The 21,389-nt window shown below is 47.2% G+C and overlaps 1 protein-coding gene across 1 annotated transcript in view; it reads right to left on the minus strand.

Annotated features, from left to right (window-relative positions):
* The window catches only part of GALNT12 (polypeptide N-acetylgalactosaminyltransferase 12), a 585,857-nt gene that overhangs the window by 398,909 nt on the left and 165,559 nt on the right, over positions 1 to 21,389 (minus strand). The window contains exon 4 of the mRNA XM_082258648.1: positions 19,689 to 19,874. Within this exon, the coding sequence (XP_082114774.1) occupies positions 19,689 to 19,874 (186 nt within the window). The remainder of the gene's footprint in view (positions 1 to 19,688; positions 19,875 to 21,389) is intronic.

Raw genomic sequence — 21,389 nt, forward strand, 5'->3', positions numbered from 1 at the left:
GTGCCACCCCATCAGTGCCTCCTCATCAGTGCCTCCTCATCAGTGCCTGTCAGTGCAGTCTCATCAGTGCTCATCAGTGCAGGAAAAAAATTATTTATTTACAAAATTGTATAACAAACAAAAATTTTTTTTTTTTTTTTAAACTTTTCGGTCTTTTTTTATTTGTTTAGCAAAAAGTAAAAATCGCACAGATGATCAAATACCACCGAAAGAAAGCTCTATTTGTGGGGGGAAAATGACATAAATTTGGTGTAGGTACAGTGTTGCATGACCGCGCAATTGTCATTCAAAATGCAACAGCGCTAAAAGGGGAAAATTGGCCTGGGCGGGAAGGGAGGGAAGTGCCCTGTATTAAAGTGGTTAAGCATTACAAAGAGTGTAATAAGAAATGTAAAGATGAAATCAGGGAGGCTAAAATAGAACACGAGAGACATATAGCGGAGGAGAGTAAAAAGAACCCCAAGAAGTTCTTTAAGTATATAAACAGTAAGAAAGCGAGGTCAGGACACATTGGCCCAATAAAAGATGACAAAGGAAATATGGCCACTGAGGACAGGGAAAAGGCGGAAGTGTTAAATAATTTCTTCTCTTCAGTCTTCACAAAAGAATCGGGGGGCTACACGAACCCAGCTTGTAAGGCCAAACTAAACAACACACCTCAGGAAGTGCCGCCATGGCTAACAGAAGATAGACTTATAACTAAACTTGAGAAACTTAACATAAATAAATGTTAAGGGACCATATACAAGACTTTAGTAATGAAAACAGTATAATTAGTAGTAATCAGCATGGATTTATGAAAAATCGTTCTTGCCAAACCAATCTATTAACCTTCTACGATGAAGTGAGCTGCCACCTAGATAAAGGTAAGCCTGTGGATGTGGTGTATCTGGACTTTGCAAAGGCCTTTGACACCGTTCCCCACAAACGCTTACTGTACAAACTAAGGAAGGTAGGTATGGACCATAAGGTGAGTACATGGATAGAGAACTGGCTCCAGGGGAGAGTCCAGAGGGTGATGATTAATGGGGAATACTCGGATTGGGCGGGTGTGGAAAGTGGGGTCCCCCAGGGTTCGGTCCTGGGACCAATCCTGTTTAATTTATTCATAAATGATCTAAAGGAGGGGATATCTAGTACAATCTCAGTATTTGCGGATGATACTAAACTAAGCATGCCAATATCTTCTATGCAGGATGTGGAAACCTTACAAGCGGACCTGAACAAAATAACGGGGTGGGCAACTACATGGCAGATGAGGTTTAATGTTGAAAAATGTAAAGTAATGTACTTGGGGGCCAGAAACCAGAAAGCAAGCTACTCACTAGGGGGGGAACCTCTGGGGGAGTCTAGGATGGAAAAAGACTTGGGGGTACTGGTAGACAACAGGCTTGGCAGTGGCATGCAATGCCAAGCAGCTGCAAGCAAAGCCAACAGAATACTGGGATGTATAAAAAAGGGGATTCACTCCAGAAATAAAGAGGATTATTCTCCCGCTCTACAAGACTCTGGTCCGGCCACATCTGGAGTATGCTGTCCAGTTCTGGGCACCGGTCCTCAAGAAGGACGTGCTGGAATTGGAAAGAGTCCAGAGTAGGGCAACAAAAATAATTTGGGGAATGGAGGACATCAGCTATGAGGAAAGACTACAAGCACTGAACCTATTCTCTCTAGAGAAGAGACGTTTGAGGGGGGATATGATATCAATGTACAAATACTGTACTGGCGACCCTAGCATAAGGAACAAACTATTCAGAGTAAGGAAATACAACAAGACACGTGGCCACTCACTAAAACTAGAGGAAAGGTGGTTTAACCTTAAAATGCGTAAGAGGTTCTTCACTGTAAGAGCGGTAAGGATGTGGAATTCTCTTCCACAAGCAGTGGTATCAGCAGGAAGCATTGATAGTTTCAACAAACTATTAGATGGGCACCTTAAAGACCACAACATACAGGGGTATACAATGTACGGTGTGGCAGGGCACATGGATCCGTGGTCGACGGAAGATACGTGTCACCGAGGTTCCTGGCCTCGGTGAGATAAGAGCCGGTAATTCTGTGTCAGCAGCAGCTAGTGCTGTTTGACATTTTTCTATTTTAGTATGGCTGCAAAGCCGAATCCGGGCCGGCTCTTATTGGGAGCAGTTAAGGTATGGGTGGGTGGCTGCTCCCCACGCTCCAGGCCAGGTCTTGCCTGGGGTTTATAAGGCAGACAGCCTAACAGGTGATTGAGATTTGTCTCCAGGCACCAGAAGGCTGTGGAAGTGAGTGTTGAGGCTGGAAAGCTTACAAGCAGATGAGCTGACCCATTGCTGTGTGTGAACAGCACCAAAGAGACACAGGTGAATGGACTTGTTGCTGTGCTTAAACCTGCCTTTAAGACTGTCAGTTTTCCTTTTTGTTGGGTGTGAGTTAACACCAAGAAAGACTGTTACTTTTGTGTTCCTGAAGTGTAAATAAAACACTCCTGATTTACTTTGAAGAACCATCTGTTTTGCCTCTATACTGCACCCGCAAATCCTACCTACCAGAGCAAATCCCCACATTTGGTGCTCGGATGCGGGCATGCGCAGTGAGGCTGGCGTAAAACGCCAAAATATTTTTGTTCTGCTGAATGTGACTGTACATGTCGTATATTAAGCCTGCTAAGCTGCAGCCACAGGAAAAGATGGAGGAATTGATAAGGCAGCTTACCCAGGCCAGTTTAGGACAACAGCAGGCCATAGAGCTACAGCGGGAGACTAACCTGCAACAGCAGAAAAGACATGAGGAGGCTATGCGTGCACAGCAGGAGACTAATCAACGGCTGCTGCAACATGTGTTGGCGTTGGAAAAGTCTGGGGTGTCTCGGGGAGTGCATGATGCCCGGAAAGCGGTCCGTGCAGCGATACCCAAGATGGCTCCCACGGATGACGTCGAGACGTACCTCGCCATATTTGAAAAAGTGGCGGTCCGGGAGAAGCTACCCCGTGACCAGTGGGCTGAGGTGGTCGCTCCGTTCCTGGCATCCGGACCCCAGCAGGTGTTTTTCGATTTGACAGATGACCAAGCTGCCGACTACCCGACCGTAAAAGGTGAGATCCTGGCGAGACTGGGCGTAAATGTCTTAGTCCGCGCTCAGCGAGTGCATCAGTGGGGCTACAAAGCGGCCGAACCGGCCAGGCCACAATATTACGATTTACTGCACAGACTGCAAAAATGGCTGCAGCCTGATCTGTTAAAGCCCACTGATATGCTGGACCGCTTATTGGCTGACATGTTTTGGAGGGCCTTGCCTTATCCCCTCCAGCACTGGATCGGCCAGGCTTCTCCTGACAATGCTCTGGATATGGTTGACCTGGTGGAGCGCTATGAGGCCACCAAGAACTTGCAGGGATGTACAGGGGGGAGGGGGCCAGTCAAACCCCGGAAATCTCCGCCACAGACCCAACGCTTGGTGGCAATGAGACACACTCAAGACGTACTCCCTGTACGCCCGGCCCCAATAGTCTGCTGGCGGTGTCAGGAGCCAGGTCACGTGAGGGCTGAGTGTCCCCAACAGGACGAGCCTATGGAGACTAACTATGGACACCGCCACTCGTTGTATGCACGAAAGCTATGCGCCACAGGCACTGGTGAGGTGATAGACAGTAACCATCTGTGTCAGGTGGAAGTGGGAGACACTTTTGCGGTGGCTCTGCTGGACTCAGGAAGTCTGGTGTCCCTGGTGAGAACGGCGTTAATACGGCCTGCTGAATATACCGGCCGCAGAGTCGGGGTCGTATGTATTCATGGAGACTTAAAGGACTATCCCACAGCGCTGGTAACTTTGTCTACAGCGGCCGGCAAATGGACCCATGAGGTGGCTGTCGCTACCAAGTTGCCACATGAACTAATAAGCGGAAGGGACTTTCCAGGTTTTCCGGCACTGTGGCCTACGGTTAAAGGGTCTGACAAGCCTGAGACAGGGACAACCCTAGCAGAATGGCCTGGTTCCAGTGTGAGGCCAGAGCCCTGGGAGCCTGAGTCCGAAGGGCCCTCGGTAGGGGTGACCACAGCTTCTGTGATAGAGGGGGACACCACCCCACTAAATGTAATGGTGGGAGACGTGGAGGACTTCCCATCCGGCCCTGAGTTGGCAGACCTCAATGTCTCCGGGGAAAATTTTGGGACCGCACAACACCGGGATACGTCCCTAAGCAGGGCCTGGGAAAATGTTGTAATCATTAATGGTAAACCAAAAAAACCTGGGGCTGAATTGATGTTTCCACGTTTTATTGTTCAACAGGAAATGTTATATCGAGTGAATCAAATCCGGGGTGAACTGGTTGAACAGTTGGTGGTGCCCACAGCGTACCGCAAGCTTGTTATGGAGCTTGCCCACCAACATGTTCTTGGGGGACACTTGGGGTGGCAGAAAACACAGGACCGCATACTACAGAGGTTTTATTGGCCCGGTGTGTTCAGAGAAGTGGAAGAATATTGTAAGTCATGTCCGGTCTGTCAGATAACTAGCCCCCAGCCCCATTTCCGTAGTCCCCTGATACCTCTCCCGATAATTGAGGTCCCATTTGAACGAATCGCTATGGATCTAATCGGCCCTGTTCCAAAATCTGCCAGGGGTCACCAACATATTCTAGTCATCCTTGACTACGCCACTCGCTACCCGGAGGCGATACCCCTGCGACATACATCCGCCAAACTTATAGCTAAGGAGTTAATGGAAATGTTTTCCCGGGTGGGATTGCCTAAAGAGCTCCTGACTGACCAAGGGACACCGTTTATGTCCAAGGTTATGAGAGAGCTCTGTAAGCTGCTCCACATAAAACAATTACGTACATCCGTCTACCATCCCCAGACGGATGGTCTGGTCGAGAGGTTTAACCAAACATTAAAAAACATGTTAAAAAGAGTAGTTTCCAGGGATGGTAAGGACTGGGACCTGCTTCTACCCTATCTGATGTTTGCAGTGCGAGAAGTACCTCAGGCTTCCACGGGGTTCTCGCCCTTCGAACTGTTATATGGTAGGCATCCTCGCGGGTTGTTGGATATAGCCAAAGAGGCCTGGGAACAACAACCCACCCCCTACAAAAGTGTTGTTGACTATGTCACCCAGATGCAGGAACGGATGGAAAAGGTGATGCCCTTGGTCCGGGAACACATGGAGGCAGCCCAACGAGCCCAGAGTAGGATCTACAATCGACAGGCTAGGGTCCGGAACTTTAACCCGGGTGATCGGGTAGTGGTACTAGTACCAACAGTAGATAGCAAGTTCCTAGCTAGGTGGCAAGGTCCCTATGAGGTGCTCGAAAAGATAGGAGAAGTAAATTACAAAGTACACCAGCCAGGGCGGCGGATGCCGGAGCAAGTGTACCACGTAAATTTACTAAAGCCGTGGAAAGATAGGGACTTGTCCGAGAACGACAGCCCCCAGCCAGGGTTTCTAGGTGAAAAGGGTCCAGCCCCTCCTCTTGAAGCCTGTGAAGCAGTAACCAAGGTAAAAGCTGCAGATAGCCTGTCCTCCAAACAGGTCCAGGAAGTCAGGGAGTTCATTAGTCGGAACACAGATGTGTTCTCTGACCTCCCTGGACGTACGTCTCTAATCCTACATGATATCGTCACTGAGCCCCGGGTCAAGGTCCGGGTAAAGCCATATCGGGTACCCGAGGCTCGGCGACATGCTATTGAAGAAGAAGTACAACTCATGTTAAAACTCGATGTTATTGAAGAGTCTAAAAGTGAATGGGCCAGTCCTATAGTCTTAGTACCCAAACCAGACGGGACGTTGCGGTTCTGCAACGATTTTCGTAAGCTAAACGAGGTCTCCAAGTTTGACGCGTACCCTATGCCCCGAGTAGACGAGCTGATCGAGAAATTAGGCCAAGCCCGATATTTTTCAGTGCTAGACCTCACCAAAGGGTACTGGCAAGTACCCTTAACGGAGTCTGCCAAGGAAAAAACGGCTTTTGTTACTCCTCAGGGCCTATATCATTATAAGGTGTTACCCTTTGGCCTGCATGGCGCCCCTGCCACCTTCCAAAGACTAATGGACATAGTGTTGCGACCTCATCGTCAGTACGCCTCGGCTTACCTGGACGATGTCGTCATCCACAGCCGGGATTGGGAAAGTCATCTGCCCAAAGTGCAGGCGGTAGTGGATGCCCTTAGGAAGGCCGGGCTGACCGCTAATCCAAAAAAGTGTTCAATAGGATTAGAAGAGACTAAATACCTGGGGTATGTGGTTGGGCGAGGAGTCATCAAACCCCAAATAAACAAAATAGAAGCCATACGTAGTTGGCCCCGACCAGTCACCACTAAGCAGGTCAGATCATTCCTGGGAATGCTGGGATATTATATGAGGTTCATTCCCCATTTTGCCACCTTAGCTGCTCCACTGACAGGGCTACTAAAAGGACGAAAGTCCGTCATGGTTCACTGGAATGATAAGGCGGAAGAGGCCTTTTCCGCTTTGAAGTCGGCACTATGTGGGTCCCCAGTCTTGGTCACCCCAGACTTCAAGAAGGGATTTATAGTACAGACGGTGCCTCGGAAGTAGGTCTAGGGGCTGTACTATCACAGGAGGTCAATGGGGAGGAGCATCCTGTCGTGTACCTCAGCCGGAAGCTTACCCCAGCAGAGACCCGATACAGTATAGTGGAGAGAGAGTGCCTGGCTATCAAATGGGCACTCGAGTCTCTTCGCTATTATCTGTTGGGGAGGAAATTTCGTCTGGTGACCGACCATTCCCCTCTCCAATGGATGAGCCAGGCCAAGGAGAGAAATGCTCGGCTCACCAGGTGGTTCCTGTCCCTTCAGAACTTCAAGTTCTCAGTGGAACACAGGGCAGGCCGCCTACAGGGAAATGCGGATGCCCTGTCTCGCGCACACTGTATGACATGTGTTCACCCCCTGAGGGTTGAACAAAGGGGGGAGGTATGTGGCAGGGCACATGGATCCGTGGTCGACGGAAGATACGTGTCACCGAGGTTCCTGGCCTCGGTGAGATAAGAGCCGGTAATTCTGTGTCAGCAGCAGCTAGTGCTGTTTGACATTTTTCTATTTTAGTATGGCTGCAAAGCCGAATCCGGGCCGGCTCTTATTGGGAGCAGTTAAGGTATGGGTGGGTGGCTGCTCCCCACGCTCCAGGCCAGGTCTTGCCTGGGGTTTATAAGGCAGACAGCCTAACAGGTGATTGAGATTTGTCTCCAGGCACCAGAAGGCTGTGGAAGTGAGTGTTGAGGCTGGAAAGCTTACAAGCAGATGAGCTGACCCATTGCTGTGTGTGAACAGCACCAAAGAGACACAGGTGAATGGACTTGTTGCTGTGCTTAAACCTGCCTTTAAGACTGTCAGTTTTCCTTTTTGTTGGGTGTGAGTTAACACCAAGAAAGACTGTTACTTTTGTGTTCCTGAAGTGTAAATAAAACACTCCTGATTTACTTTGAAGAACCATCTGTTTTGCCTCTATACTGCACCCGCAAATCCTACCTACCAGAGCAAATCCCCACAACGGTTAAAAGCAAACACACACACACATCATAGGTTGAACTGGATGGACTGATGTCTTTTTTCAACCTCACTAACTATGTAACTATGTAACTATGTAATGACCTCGACAGATTCCGGATGTCGGAGGCGGAGGACCGCATCACTCACCTGGAGGACTCAGTCCGCGCTGCAAGACCGGGTCATTGACACGGAGAATAGACTCCGGCGCAATAACATTCGGATCCTGGGTCTGCCGGAGCGGGCTGAGGGGACTAAGCCCACGGAGTTTGCAGAATCCTTCCTCCCCTCCCTGCTGGGATTGACTGACATGCCACCTACCTTCATCATGGAGAGGGCGCATAGGGTGCCCCCGGTCCCTCCGATCCCTGGCGCACCGCCCCGGCCCTTCCTCCTCCGCCTGTTGAACTATAGAGACCGGGATCGCTTGCTGGCCGCGGCTCATGCTAAACAAGACCTCCATTTCGAGAATGCAAAGATCCTGCTGTTCCCGGACTACTCTCCTGAAGTGCAACGTAGACGCCGGCTCTTTACTGACATCCGGAAGCGTCTGCGGGACAAGGGCCTGAAGTACAGTCTCCTCTACCCCAGCAGACTACGTGTCATTGATGGTGATCGGGCCCGGTTCTTTGAGGACCCGGGCGAGGCAGCTGCCTGGCTGGATACTCGCTGATCTCCCCTTCTGCTGCTGGTGATTTCCCTGGCTGCTCCACCGCTGACCTTGTTGTGGCAGGTATCGGTGTCCTGTTCTTCCCATCCCTGCTTCTCATCCTTCCTTGCCTGCTCCTTCCTTGCTGCGGAACTGTTGCCTGCCCCATCATGATGGATGCCCACTATCCAGGAGCTCTCCCCCCCTACAGTGCCTTTTTTTCCTTCTGGTTACTTTTTACCTGGTTGCGGTGCCTCCCTGCGCACCATCCCCCCCCTTTTTTTTATTTTTTTTTCTCTTCTTTTTTGGTTTTCCTTTTTGCCACTTGCCCTTGCCTTTTTCTTTTTTGGCTGGACTGTGACTGTCATGCTCTAGGGGTTGGCTTTTAGCGCTGCCCTTATTTTTTCTAGCCTTCAGTAGTGTTTTGGGTATAGACCGCCCCCCACCCCCCCTGCGTTTTTATGGGGTTTGAGGGAGATGGTAGGGTGAGCCATGTTGGCTCGGGGACTGTTCACTTGTTTTGTGTTTTACTATGTGTTATGTTTCTGTCTTGTGTCCGTTTTATGGCCCGTTACTACGGGCTCTCCCAATCCCCTTCTTTATTATGGCGCCCTCTAATCAACACACCTTTTTGGTGCTCTCCTGGAATATCCGGGGTCTAAATTCAAAATTCAAAAGAGCACTCCTTTTCCAATATGTCAAGTCCCATAATCCCTCCATTTTAGTTTTGCAGGAGACGCACCTGGTGGGCGGCAAGCTACAGGCCTTGAAGAGACCGTGGGTTCAGAAGGCGTTCCACACCTCCTATTCTAATTACGCTAGAGGGGTGTCTATTTTGCTTAACAAGTCCCTGCCAGGGGTGGTGGAGGCGGTTCACACCGACCCTTTTGGCAGGTATGTGATTCTGGTGCTATCTATTTGGCAGAAACGTTATGTTGTGGCTGGTATCTATGTCCCTCCGCCATTTAAGTCTGAGGTTCTATATACTGTGTTGGACAAAGTGTCCGGCTATAACCCCGCCAAAAATGCTTCTGCTTGGGGATTTTAACGCCCTTCTCTCCCCTGACCTGGACCGGCCCGCAGCCCCTAAGGTGTTCTCCGGAAACCTGCTCGCTTCTTGTGATGGACCTGCCCTGGGTGGGCAGTACGACAGTATATGTTATTCTACAGAACCTCCATGCTGTGTATTGCTCGCACCTTGTTTTGTTTTGCTTGTGTTTTGTTGAAGTTGTTTTTGTATATTTCAATAAAAAGATTAAAAAAAAAAACATTTTTTATTATAGCTGTATTTTCATGTATTTGCCTTCTCTTAGACCATAAGAGGTTGTTTATTTTTCTCTGCATCCCATTTCTCGTGTCTGTTGCCATAAGCCTTTGGCATTCAGCAATTTATAGCTTGCTGCAAAGAGTACACCTCTGTGACAGACCTAACCAGAACAGGGGCTTTTGGAGAGGACTAGGGGCAAGCCTCTTACCAATTGACTATGGGCTTTAGGGGGAACACTACTCTTTGGGAGGTGTGTGCCTGGGGGACCCTTGGAGTGGTTTTGTTTCTGATTTAGGTTCATGTCTCCCCAAAACACACAAACTCTGGGAACTAGAGGACCCATATACATATTTTGAATCTCTAGGCCCAAGCCAAACTGCTGTGGAACGCATAGCAGATGTTTATCTCATCAGCTCCAAGCCACCTGTCCGAGGTCTCCTGATATTTGTTTATTTTAAATGCATCTCTCTCATAGCGTTCCTACTAAGTGTCTTTAACCAATTAACCCAACTATTGTCTCTGCTAGCAAACTATTGTTGGATGTGTTTATACTTGTAATAATGTGTATTGTACAGTACTCTGTATTTAGTATTGTTGGTGCCAAATAGTCTGGGTGGATACTAAAATCACCCAGGTGGCTAGTTGTTTAACTTAATGTTTATAGTATATGTTGGCTGTTCCTTAGCTATGCTAAATATATTTATTGTTTACAGTTTGTTTTGTTAGGTTATTATGATCAGATGGGGATGTCCTCCTGTAGAGTGTAAAGTATCTGTCGGAGTTTCAATAAAGACTCTTTCCTTTGGAGTTTTCCTCAAATCTTGTCTGTATACGATAATTGGGGTAAAAAGGGCTGGTATTGGCTCTCGGTCTGCTCAAAATGGTTTGGAGGGCAGAAGGCATTGTTTGGAGGACAGAAGCACCTAGTTGGTGGTGCCCAATTGCACCTATCCTGTGGCATACCAATGACCTCCTATTTCCAAACCCAAGGGTGTCAGCAGCCAGGTGCACAGACCACAAATGAAGGTAGGTACCTCAGGGTAAAGGTGTCAATAGGTGTGAAAAGGGTGACTCTGGTGAATGTTTACTTACTAAATGTAGGCCATCTCCTCTTTAAAAAGCTCATCCCACTTATTCTAGAACATACAGACAGGGTTCTGATCATTTAAATTTGCTTATGCCTGACATATTAAGGGGCTCACCCCACCTAAACCTACTTAAGATGAATGAAAGCAGAACTCCATCTCCTCCATTTTGTGCATATTTGGGGTTTTAATCATCTAACGTGAGATACTTTACGTTCTTCTAATCTGTCCACCAGATATATTTTCGTCTAGACAATTTTCTTTCCTTCCCCATAAGGAACAATTCAGGGTCTATTCCACTTTGAATAACCTGATGCTGCTTTCAGAACACGTGCCCATACTCAGAGCTGGATCTGTCACTTTCAGTGACTAAAACAATAACCTGGAGACTGAATGAAGCACTGCTAAAGGGCCCTACACCACCATGACAGAGGTAGCAGGAAATAAAATTGCATCATCTATGGCTTGCTTGCTTTATATGAGGTCAATGTTAGCCCCCTGCTGACAAAAAATCATCTGGGATCTTTGAAAATGGCAGGGATTCATTTAGCCAAGCATTATTTATCAAAATACCCCAATTGTTATTTCTCTGCCCATCACATTAACCCAGGTTATATGGAGGGACACAGTAGCCCGTATAAGACTTGCTCTTCTTATCCTCCCCAAAACAAGTGATGGAATTGGCCTCCCAGATCTGGTGCTATATTACAAAGCCTTACACTTGTCCAGGGTTGTGATGTGGTACATCTCACCACAGTAAAAATGATGGGCCCGAATTGAACAGCACTCTCCCCCAGTGGCCTTATCGGCTTTTCCCTGGGTACCAATCAAATATTTCCGATCTCTCAAAGGACACCCTTCCATCGGAACCACTATAACAGTTATTCACCAAACCTTCCACCAAAAGGGGCCGTGACGGTCTGACCCCCTCTCACCATCACGGGTTCCCCTTTTTCAGAACAGCAAATAATCCATCTAGGCGAAATAACACTGGCATAACATAACATCCCCCATACATGAGCCAAGGCTTAATGCTGGGTAAAAGATACTTTATTAACCAGTCTAATACACTATATATATTATATATATACACACACACGAACACACAAAACACAGGGACACATCCCCCCCCTCCTGACCAGGGCCCCGATTATATTATCATGTAGATGAGATTGTGTACAGAAAGAGAATCAGTCTGAACCAATTATCTAGCCCTCTGGACAGAAGTTCATTAGCAATTAACAAAGGAGACACACAGCACACATTAATATACAAATAATAGGAAGATCACCAGGGATAGACTGTCCGTCTCCAATACCAAAGAACATGGAACAAAGGCCAAGGTGAATAGCTCTTTTGATGAACATATTCAGAATCAAAACAGGCCAGGGACAGTCTTCACATCTTTCTCAAGACACAATCCTGACAAACATTACTGTCCCATTGTCGTAATCCAAATAAAGTGTATGAAATGAGTCCAGAGTGATGGGGTTCTCCTTCACAGGGGCTATCCCCTTATCCTTCTCCATTTACTCTGCGAGGCATTGGCAAAAGACAGTTTCAAAGACTGGCAGAGAAGGGCCAGACTAGATGCCTGCACTATTAAACCAAGGTGGGGTGTGAATGTCACTACAAGCCATTAGTGCCTTCGTACCAGTCGCCACTGAGCCCATGGTCAATCTATCAATCAATCTCAGACCCAGGCCTCTGCACCAGACCATTGACCTCCTTTGACTGCTTGTGTAACAAAAATGGGAGTCAGACTTAGAAGTTTCCCTTACCAAAGCACAAATAGTCAGGGCTATTTGACTGGTCTACAAATCCTCAATCATAAAACTGCTTTCAAGAACAGGGATAAAAAAACTACTGTCCAGGTGGTATAGGGTCCCAGTGCCACTGAATACATTTTACCCCAAAGTCTCCAAGATGTGTTGGAGATGCCATAAAGAACCAGGCACACTCCTGCATATTTTCCAACACTGCCCCTTGTTAATACAGCTCTGGATGGGCATCAAAAATATAAAGTCTTTCAATTTATCTCTGTAGAACTAGGGAAGCAAACATCCCCGCTAGCCTTGAGTCACTGGTTCTCTAGGCTGAATGAAATTAGATCCATGGAGAGGCTGACAGCTGAGCTTTATAACAGGGAAGACAAATTTAGGGACATCCAGCTGCCATGGAAGGCCTACAAGTGGTTCTCTCAATATCTCAATTTATTGCCCAACACTCCAAGCCCCAGTTGAAAATCCTTATGCATCAATAGCTGAAAATCACTGACACCTATACATTGAGACACTGTTTCATGCTTTAATCACCAGGCCGAAAGTACTAAGTTCCAATTAATCATTGTATGAGGAAGCTGTAATGATTCAATGAAAGAGTACAGGGCACCGCGACCAAGTGTATTCCTGTTTAAATGTTACACTGTATGTTCTTATGGATTTCACTGCTGAATTGTTATGGGAGCAGACTGCGTGTGTATGAGCCTATAAGTCTATGAAGGTGATGCAAGAGCTTAAAAGTTTATATTTATATGTCACTAAAACAAAGGTGTAGCGCTTAAAACTTGAATGTAAAATAGAACTACACAGTCCTTTAACTTAAAATAGTCCACACATACAGGTCATCTAAGTTGAAAATTTTCTTCCAGAGAGATGAAATGTGTGCTCCCAAAGACACTCCAAAAACCAAAATCCCAGTGCAGGAAGTACCACCACCAAAGGATAAGATTGGCCTCTTACCACAGATAATTGATCCCCACGACAAGGATCAAAAGCAGCATGTATGAAATCCGAATCCACTGACAGGTCCTGCACCAGCTCCCACACCAATCGTATCCACTCCTCTCAAGGTGTTAGGATATAAAAGGAAGGGAGACCACTGTGCAGCACACATCCCTGACTGGCTCTAAGGTGATGGGAGAGGCTCTATTCCTGAACAGGTGGCCACCAATACACCCCCAGGCAGCCTCCCGGGGCTCCCAGTCGCTACTACCGCAAGCTGGAGGTTATCCCAATGCCATCCACACATTTCATCTCTCTGGAAGAAAATTTTCAACCTACTGTATATGACCTATATGTGTGGACTATTTTAAGTTAAAGGACTGTGTAGTTCTATTTTACATTCAAGTTTTAAGCACTACACCTTGATTGTTTTATTGGTTTATGACGATCTGTTTGTTTCTAATTCATGGGTCAAGTGTTGGCAGCTCATTCATTTTTTATTGATTTTATATTGCATTTCATATTGCAATTTACATGTTTGGAATGAACATTTCCCCATAATTTATTTATTTTTATTTAATTTTTTATAAATTCAATGTTTATTAGGAGAGGAAAGGGCATACAATGGAGTCAAGATCAACAGTACAGGACCATATACACAGTTCCAGACATAACTCAACTTTGAAATGAATACTAGCAATCACATTATATAACACGTCAGAACAGGAGGGCAGTTGAAGAAGACGTCAGATCAAGGTGCCACAGGAGGCCAGGCCCCCCCACCGGCATCCACCATATGGCCGGGGTACGGAGGCGGAGAGGAACCACCCCAGCAGACCCAACCCCCCGCAGTCGACCAGGGGGGACCCAAGTATGTATGCCCACAGGAAGAGACAGATAAATAAAAGAAAAAGTGCAGCAATTCCTATTCTCCCGCCTCTCCCTTTTCTTTTTTACTGAGAAGGTGGGACAGGCCCACAGGGTGAGAGGGAAGAAGTTAGGGACAGTAGAGGGGGGAAGTAGTAGAGAAAGAAAGGGAGAGGGGGGGGACTGGGGGGAGGGGAGGAGAGAGAGAGATGACCACCCAGTCCGCAGATATCAAGCTAGACCACCAAGTCCTTGTATTCTGCGGAAAAGCTGAACTCATGCCAGTAGTACCATCTTTTGAGGAACTTCTCCCTCGTGCCCCGTTCGGTAGCCACAAGATCTTCCATTTCATTGATACTTGCTACTTTCCGCAGCCACATAGCCACCGTGGGAGGTTGTGACTGCTTCCAGAGAAGAGGGATACAGCTTTTGGCCGCCGTGAAGAGAAGCGGCAAGATGGATTTTCTGTAGGACCCTCGTGGGAAACTGTTGTGAAGGAGGATGAGAGCAGGGTCCAAAGTAAGAGCATGGTCTGTGATCATTTGCGCAATGCGCAAGACCTCAGCCCAAAAGGGATCCAAGCGGCAGAGGGGGGGGGGCACACGAGGGAGAGGATGCCATGCCAATGGATGGGGATACACAGGAAGCACGGGATGCCATGTCAGCAGGAGGGGGGGACCAAAAAGGCATGAGCATAGTAAGTGCAGTCAAAGGACAATGGGGGACCTCTGAGAGTTGTGTATAAAATCAGGTGCGCTAAATTAGTATATGTCACAAATCAGAAAGTGGAATATGACACTATAATAAGTATCTATCACACTCCTGTGATGTGTGCCTGGGTTAATGTACAATAAACTGTGTATACAATAGAAAAAGGGTATACACTCATGTTTGAGGGAACATGGATAGTGGGTGGTGATAAATGAAATTGTGTTAAATAATAATTCACTCAGGTGAAAATTAAGAATGTACACAAACGTACACAATGAAATAATTCTCAACGGAATTGTAACACTCAAATCAAATAATGTCACCACTACAAAACGTGTACAAAGGGGGAAGGGGGGAAAAAGGTGCATAAATAATATTCCAAAACAAGTAGGTGGCGAGATACAAAAGGAAGATTCCACTAAACTTGTAAGGTGCAGATAGATTCCACCACCGTATTGGGGACTGGCCCCTTACCAGAAGGAAGAAGATTCAAGGGTGTAATGTCAGCTCAGACGTGTAGTAAATACTCAGGAGGGAAAGTGAATCACTCAAGTGGGAGGTTCAGCCTCTTACCAGATTACAAAATAGCAGGGCTAATGTTACACTCTTATCTTGGTGCCTCTCCACAATCCTGGTCATCCACACTCTGGGCGATACCTCTTTGCTGCCACAGGTGAAGTCTCCCACAAGTATCTCACAAAGACAGAAACCAGACCATAGTGCAGTACCTCTGACGTTTATTGTAAAGCAATACAAGATGCACTTACATTGGTAGTCTTGTTTGCGATCACATAGAGATCTATACCGTTTGGAGAGAGAGGCCGTGGCCGCCTGCAGTGCGGTCCGCGGCAACTGGTGATGACGATGTGGCGCTCCTCTCTGACGCGTTTCCTCCTAGTGACGTCATGCACGGGATGCCATGTCAGCAGGAGGGGGGGACCAAAAAGGCATGAGCATAGTAAGTGCAGTCAAAGGACAATGGGGGACCTCTGAGAGTTGCCAGGGGAGGGCAGCCCGCACACCCATATCCAGAACATCAGGCTCCGATAAACAGCAGGGGGGGGGGGGAACGGCGATATGCAGTCTGTAACAGCCGGACATAGAGCCATAGGGGAGAGCCCGGAGGGAAACCGCAAGCAGTCCTGTGTCAGCAGCCATCCGCAGGTAGCGGGGTCGGGGATGGGGGGAAGGGGGGAGAGTCGAGCATGGGGCCATACTCACAGACCAAGTCCATTAGGGGATCAAGTTTCAGGGGCCTCGATCCCTGGCCCGCGGGAGCTCTCCTTCGAGCGCTGAGTCCTCCGACGCTGTCTCCGTGGCAAAGGGCGGCTGAATCTTCCGGTGCCCCAGCCAGGGTCACGATCCGGGAGCAGCGCCATCCAGTTCCGGGAGGTCCACTGGGGGCATGTCCAAGAAGGTAAACAGGGCCGGAAGGTAAGCGTGCTTGTGGAGAGTAAAGGAAGATCCAGCTTTCCGCACAGTGAGCTGCAGCGGGAATCCCCATCGGTAAGTGAGCTCCGGTTGTCTAAGCTGCTCCAACAAGGGCTTTAGCATCGCCCGACACTGTAAAGTACCCCGGGCAATGTCCGGGAAGATCTGCACCGTCGCTCCATCGAAGTCCACCGGACCCTTAACCCAGGCATCCCGAAGCACCTTCTCCTTCACGGCATACCGGTGGAGTCGGCAGATCACGTCCCTAGGTCTGGAGGGGTCAGAGGGCTGGGCACCCAGGGCTCGATGAACCCTGTCAAATTCGTAGGGGGCCTGAGGATCCGGTGGCAGACCAGAGAAAGGATAGCCCGCACCGTCTCGACTAGGTCCTCAGAGCCAGTAGCCTCCGGGATGCCGCGGAGCCGCAGATTGTTACGACGGCTCCAATTTTCAAAGTCTTCCATCCTGAGCTGGTGGGAGGCGAGCGTCTCGCTATGTGAGGATTGTGTTCTCTCCAGAGCCAGCACCCTAGTCTGAAGGTCACTAACCACCGATTCCCCGTCTGATAGGCGTCCGTCTAGCTGGGCTACCTCACCGCTTAGTTGCTGATAGTCCCTTTTGTGTTGCTCCGCCACCCGAGCAACAATGGCCTCCATATCCGCCCTGGTAGGTAGAGCCCAGAGGAGAGCCCATAGTTCAGTGTTGTCTCCTATCTGGACAGCAGGAGAGGGCCGAGAGGCAGATATCGCGTTGGCAGTGGCCATAGAGCGGGCGGGAGGCAAAGGAGAGGAGCTCTGTCCCGGCAGGGGGGCGGCTGTGGGTCCCAGGCCGCCACGCGGAGTCAGGGACAAGGCCGCGGGTGACGGGCTCGCAGATTCCGGGAAAAAGGAGTGGATCGGGGTGACTGAAGTCGTTTTGGAAGACACTGCAGATGCAGATTTGGTCTTTTTATTCCTGTGGACGCTCATAGCAGCTAGAAGTATGATATATTTGCCGAGAAGGGAGGACAAGGAGCGGGAGCACCGTGTAGAAGCTTCCTCACACCGCTATGTCCGAGCCAAGCCCCTCCCCCCATAATTTATATATGCGCAGCATATTTCCCAATATTTATATTTATATGTGCTTGTGATGCTCTTACATAATTTGTACTACTGGTCTGGAACCGCCTTTTTAATTACACAATGTTTAAAAAATAATTTTGATAACAGATTGTATTATAAAACATATTTTATTAATGAAGAATTTTAGTGAAGCTCTTCGGTTCATTGCAGTGATCATATTATCCGATAAGGGCCTGGCGAGTGTGACAGGACATCTGGGGAATTGTTTTTTACTGAGACTTGATTATGTATTTATTGTAAGCAGACCCTTGCATTTTCAGGAAGATTGCCAGAATGGCTTGTTTTAATACTGTTTCAATATCTACAGAACTAAAGCAAGCAAGAATCTGCAAAAATAATTCATAAATTCCAAATTGCAAAACTTGCAGTTAATCCAGAAAATTCCTTGCAATATATACAGTGCCTTGCGAAAGTATTCAATCCCCTTGAACTTTACGACCTTTTGCCACATTTCAGGCTTCAAACATAAAGATATAAAACTGTAATTTTTTGTGAAGAATCAACAACAAGTGGGACACAATCATGAAGTGGAACGAAATTTATTGGATATTTCAAACTTTAACAAATAAAAAAACTGAAAAATTGGGCGTGCAAAATTATTCAGCCCCCCTTAAGTTACTACTTTGTAGCGCCACCTTTTGCTGCGATTACAGCTGTAAGTCACTCTGGGTATGTCTCTATCAGTTTTGCACATCGAGAGACTGAAATCTTTGCCCATTCCTCCTTGCAAAACAGCTAGAGCTCAGTGAGGTTGGATGGAGAGCGTTTGTGAACAGCAGTTTTCAGTTCTTTCTACAGATTCTCGATTGGATTAAGGTCTGGACTTTGACTTAGCCATTCTAACACCTGGATATGTTTATTTGTGAACCATTCCATTGTAGATTTTGCTTTATGTTTTGGATCATTGTCTTGTTGGAAGACAAATCTCCGTCCCAGTCTCAGGTCTTTTGCAGACTCCATCAGGTTTTCTTCCAGAATGGTCCTGTATTTGGCTCCATCCATCTTCCTATCAATTGTAACCATCTTCCCTGTTCCTGCTGAAGAAAAGCAGGCCCAAACCATGATGCTGCCACCACCATGTTTGACAGTGGGGATGGGGTGTTCAGGGTGATGAGCTGTGTTGCTTTTACGCCAAACATAACGTTTTGCATTGTTACCAAAAAGTTTGATTTTGGTTTCATCTGACCAGAGCACCTTCTTCCACATGTTTGGTGTGTCTCCCAGGTGGCTTGTGGCAAACTTTAAACAACACTTTTTATGGATATCTTTAAGAAATGACTTTCTTCTTTTCACTCTTCCATAAAGGCCAGATTTGTGCAGTATACGACTGATTGTTGTCCTATGGACAGAGTCTCCCACCTCAGCTCTAGCTCTCTGCAGTTCATCCAGAGTGATCATGGGCCCCTTGGCTGCATCTCTGATCAGTCTTCTCCTTGTATGAGCTGAAAGTTTAGAGGGACGGCCAGGTCTTCGTAGATTTGCAGTGGTCTGATACCCCCTCCATTTCAATATTATCGCTTGCACGGTGCTTCTTGGGATGTTTAAAGCTTGGGAAATCTTTTTGTATCCAAATCCGGCTTTAAACTTCTCCACAACAGTATCTCGGACCTGCCTGGTGTGTTCCTTGTTCTTCATGATGCTCTCTGCGCTTTAAACGGACCTTTGAGACTATCACAGTGCAGGTGCATTTATACAGAGACTTGATTACACACAGGTGGATTCTATTTATCATCATTAGTCATTTAGGTCAACATTGGATCATTCAGAGATCCGCACTGAACTTCTGGAGAGAGTTTGCTGCACTGAAAGTAAAGGGGCTGAATAATTTTGCACGCCCAATTTTTTAGTTTTTTATTTGTTAATAAAGTTTGAAATATCCAATAAATTTCGTTCCACTTCATGATTGTGTCCCACTTGTTGTTGATTCTTCACAAAAAATTACAGTTTTATATCTTTATGTTTGAAGCCTGAAATGTGGCAAAAGGTTGCAAAGATCAAGGGGGCCGAATACTTTCGCAAGGCACTGTAGCATTAATCTAGGTAAAATTGCTTTGTTTCTCTCCATAAACCTGTAGTTTTAGTTTCAGACAAGAGAAAAGTACTAAAGAAGATCACTCCACATACGGTTGTGCTGACAAACAAGTGCTTGTTCATATCATACTTTCATAGTGAATGCACTTTATCCATAATTATCTAAATGCCTGCTGCCATTGCCAGAGCCCTACAGGGTTCTATAAAGTATTGCTTTAGCATTCTTCACACTAGAAATGTAATATCTGTGTAAAAAAATAGAATAATTTTACTTCCCACAATTTTATAGCATACAGATTATCAATATTATATACAGACCTGATAACATCAATAGATGAGCGCCTTCGCTTTTGCTCTCTCTCTGGGACCACATGCCAAGTAAAGACAAGTCTCCAGTCGAGTCCTCCAACCTGAGGTATACCAGAATTGCCTAAATACTCAAAAGTATGCCAGTCTATGACATCTATCACTGGGCATACTACTGCAGTTTCCTCTTCCCGGATCCTGAGGAAAAATAAAAAATAAACCACAATCATGTTTATCCCATATTACAAGTATTAAAGTTTTGAAAAATAAAGACAATTTTTTGACACAAATCTGGTACTGAACATGATAATTTTTTTTTAATGCTTAATGGCTGGCTTCCTGGCACCCTGTGGTGGGTGGGTGGCTGGCTGGCACCCTGGAGTGGGTGGATGGCTGTCTGGCACCCTGTGGTGGGTGGCTGGCTGGCACCCTGTGGTGTGTGGCTGGCACCCTGTGGTAGGTGGGTGGCTGGCACAGGGGCTGTCTGGCACTCTGTGGTGGGTGGCTGGCTGTCTGGCACCCTGTGGTGGGTGGCTGGCACCCTGGGGTGGGTGGATGGCTGGCACAGGGGCTGTGGGTGGCTGACTGGTACAGGGCCTGTGGGTGGCTGGCTGGTACAGTGCCTGTGGGTGGCTGGCTGGTACAGGGCCTGTGGGTGGCTGGCTGGTACAGGGCCTGTGGGTGGCCGGCTGGTACAGGGCCTGTGGGTGGCTGGCTGGTACAGGGCCTGTGGGTGGCTGGCTGGTACAGGGCCTGTGGGTGGCTGGCTGGCTCACTGGTACAGTGCCTGTGGCTGGCTGGCTTGTACAGGGCCTGTGGACATGGGTGGCTGGCACCGGGCTGCTGTGGGCGGGTGTATGGCTGTGATACACTCCCGTGAGACTAGTCCCGACTCCAGACGAGGCTGTCCATGGTGAGAAGGCGGCCTAAGAAGGCAGAATGACGTCACAAAAATAACGGCAATATCGGCCAGTTCCGGGGCCGATACCGATATATCAGGCTAAAGTGCATATCGGCCTTGCCGATAATCATTCTATCCCTACTAACGACCTCCATTTTCATAATATTTCATCCACTTCACTGTGACAGTGTTTAACTACTTTACCACCGGAGAATTTTGCTGTCTTACGTCCAGGCCACTTTTTGCGATTCGGCGATGTGCGACTTTAACTGACAATTGCGCGGTCGTGCGATGCCGTATCCAAACGAAATTTACGTTCTTTTTTTCCCACAAACAGAGCTTTCTTTTGGTGGTATTTGATCACCTGTGTGATTTTTACTTTTTGCGCTATAAACAAAAAAATAGCGTTTATTTTGAAAAAATAACAATATTTTTAACATTTTTCTATATGAAATCCCCCCCCCCCCAAAAAAAAAATGTAAAAATCAAAATTTTTTAAAATTTTTGGCCAATTTGTTTTCTGCTACCTATGTTTGGTAAAAAAAATCACAATAAGCGTATTTTGATTTGTTTGCGCAAAAGTTATTGCGTTTGCTAGCTAAGGGAAAGATTTGTCATTTTTGGTGTTTTCTTTTTTTAAAGCGTAATGGCGGCGATCTGCGATTTTTTTTGGCGGGACTGCGACATTGCGGCGGACAGATCGGACCCTTGACTGACATTTTTGGGGGTACCAGTGACATTACTGCAGTAATCAGTATTATATATTTGCACTGTTACTGTAAAAATGACACTGGCAGGGAAGGGGTTAATTT

Source organism: Pelophylax lessonae, assembly GCF_965119305.1.
Source record: "Pelophylax lessonae genome assembly, chromosome: 5".
Classification (NCBI taxonomy): Eukaryota; Metazoa; Chordata; class Amphibia; order Anura; family Ranidae; genus Pelophylax; species Pelophylax lessonae.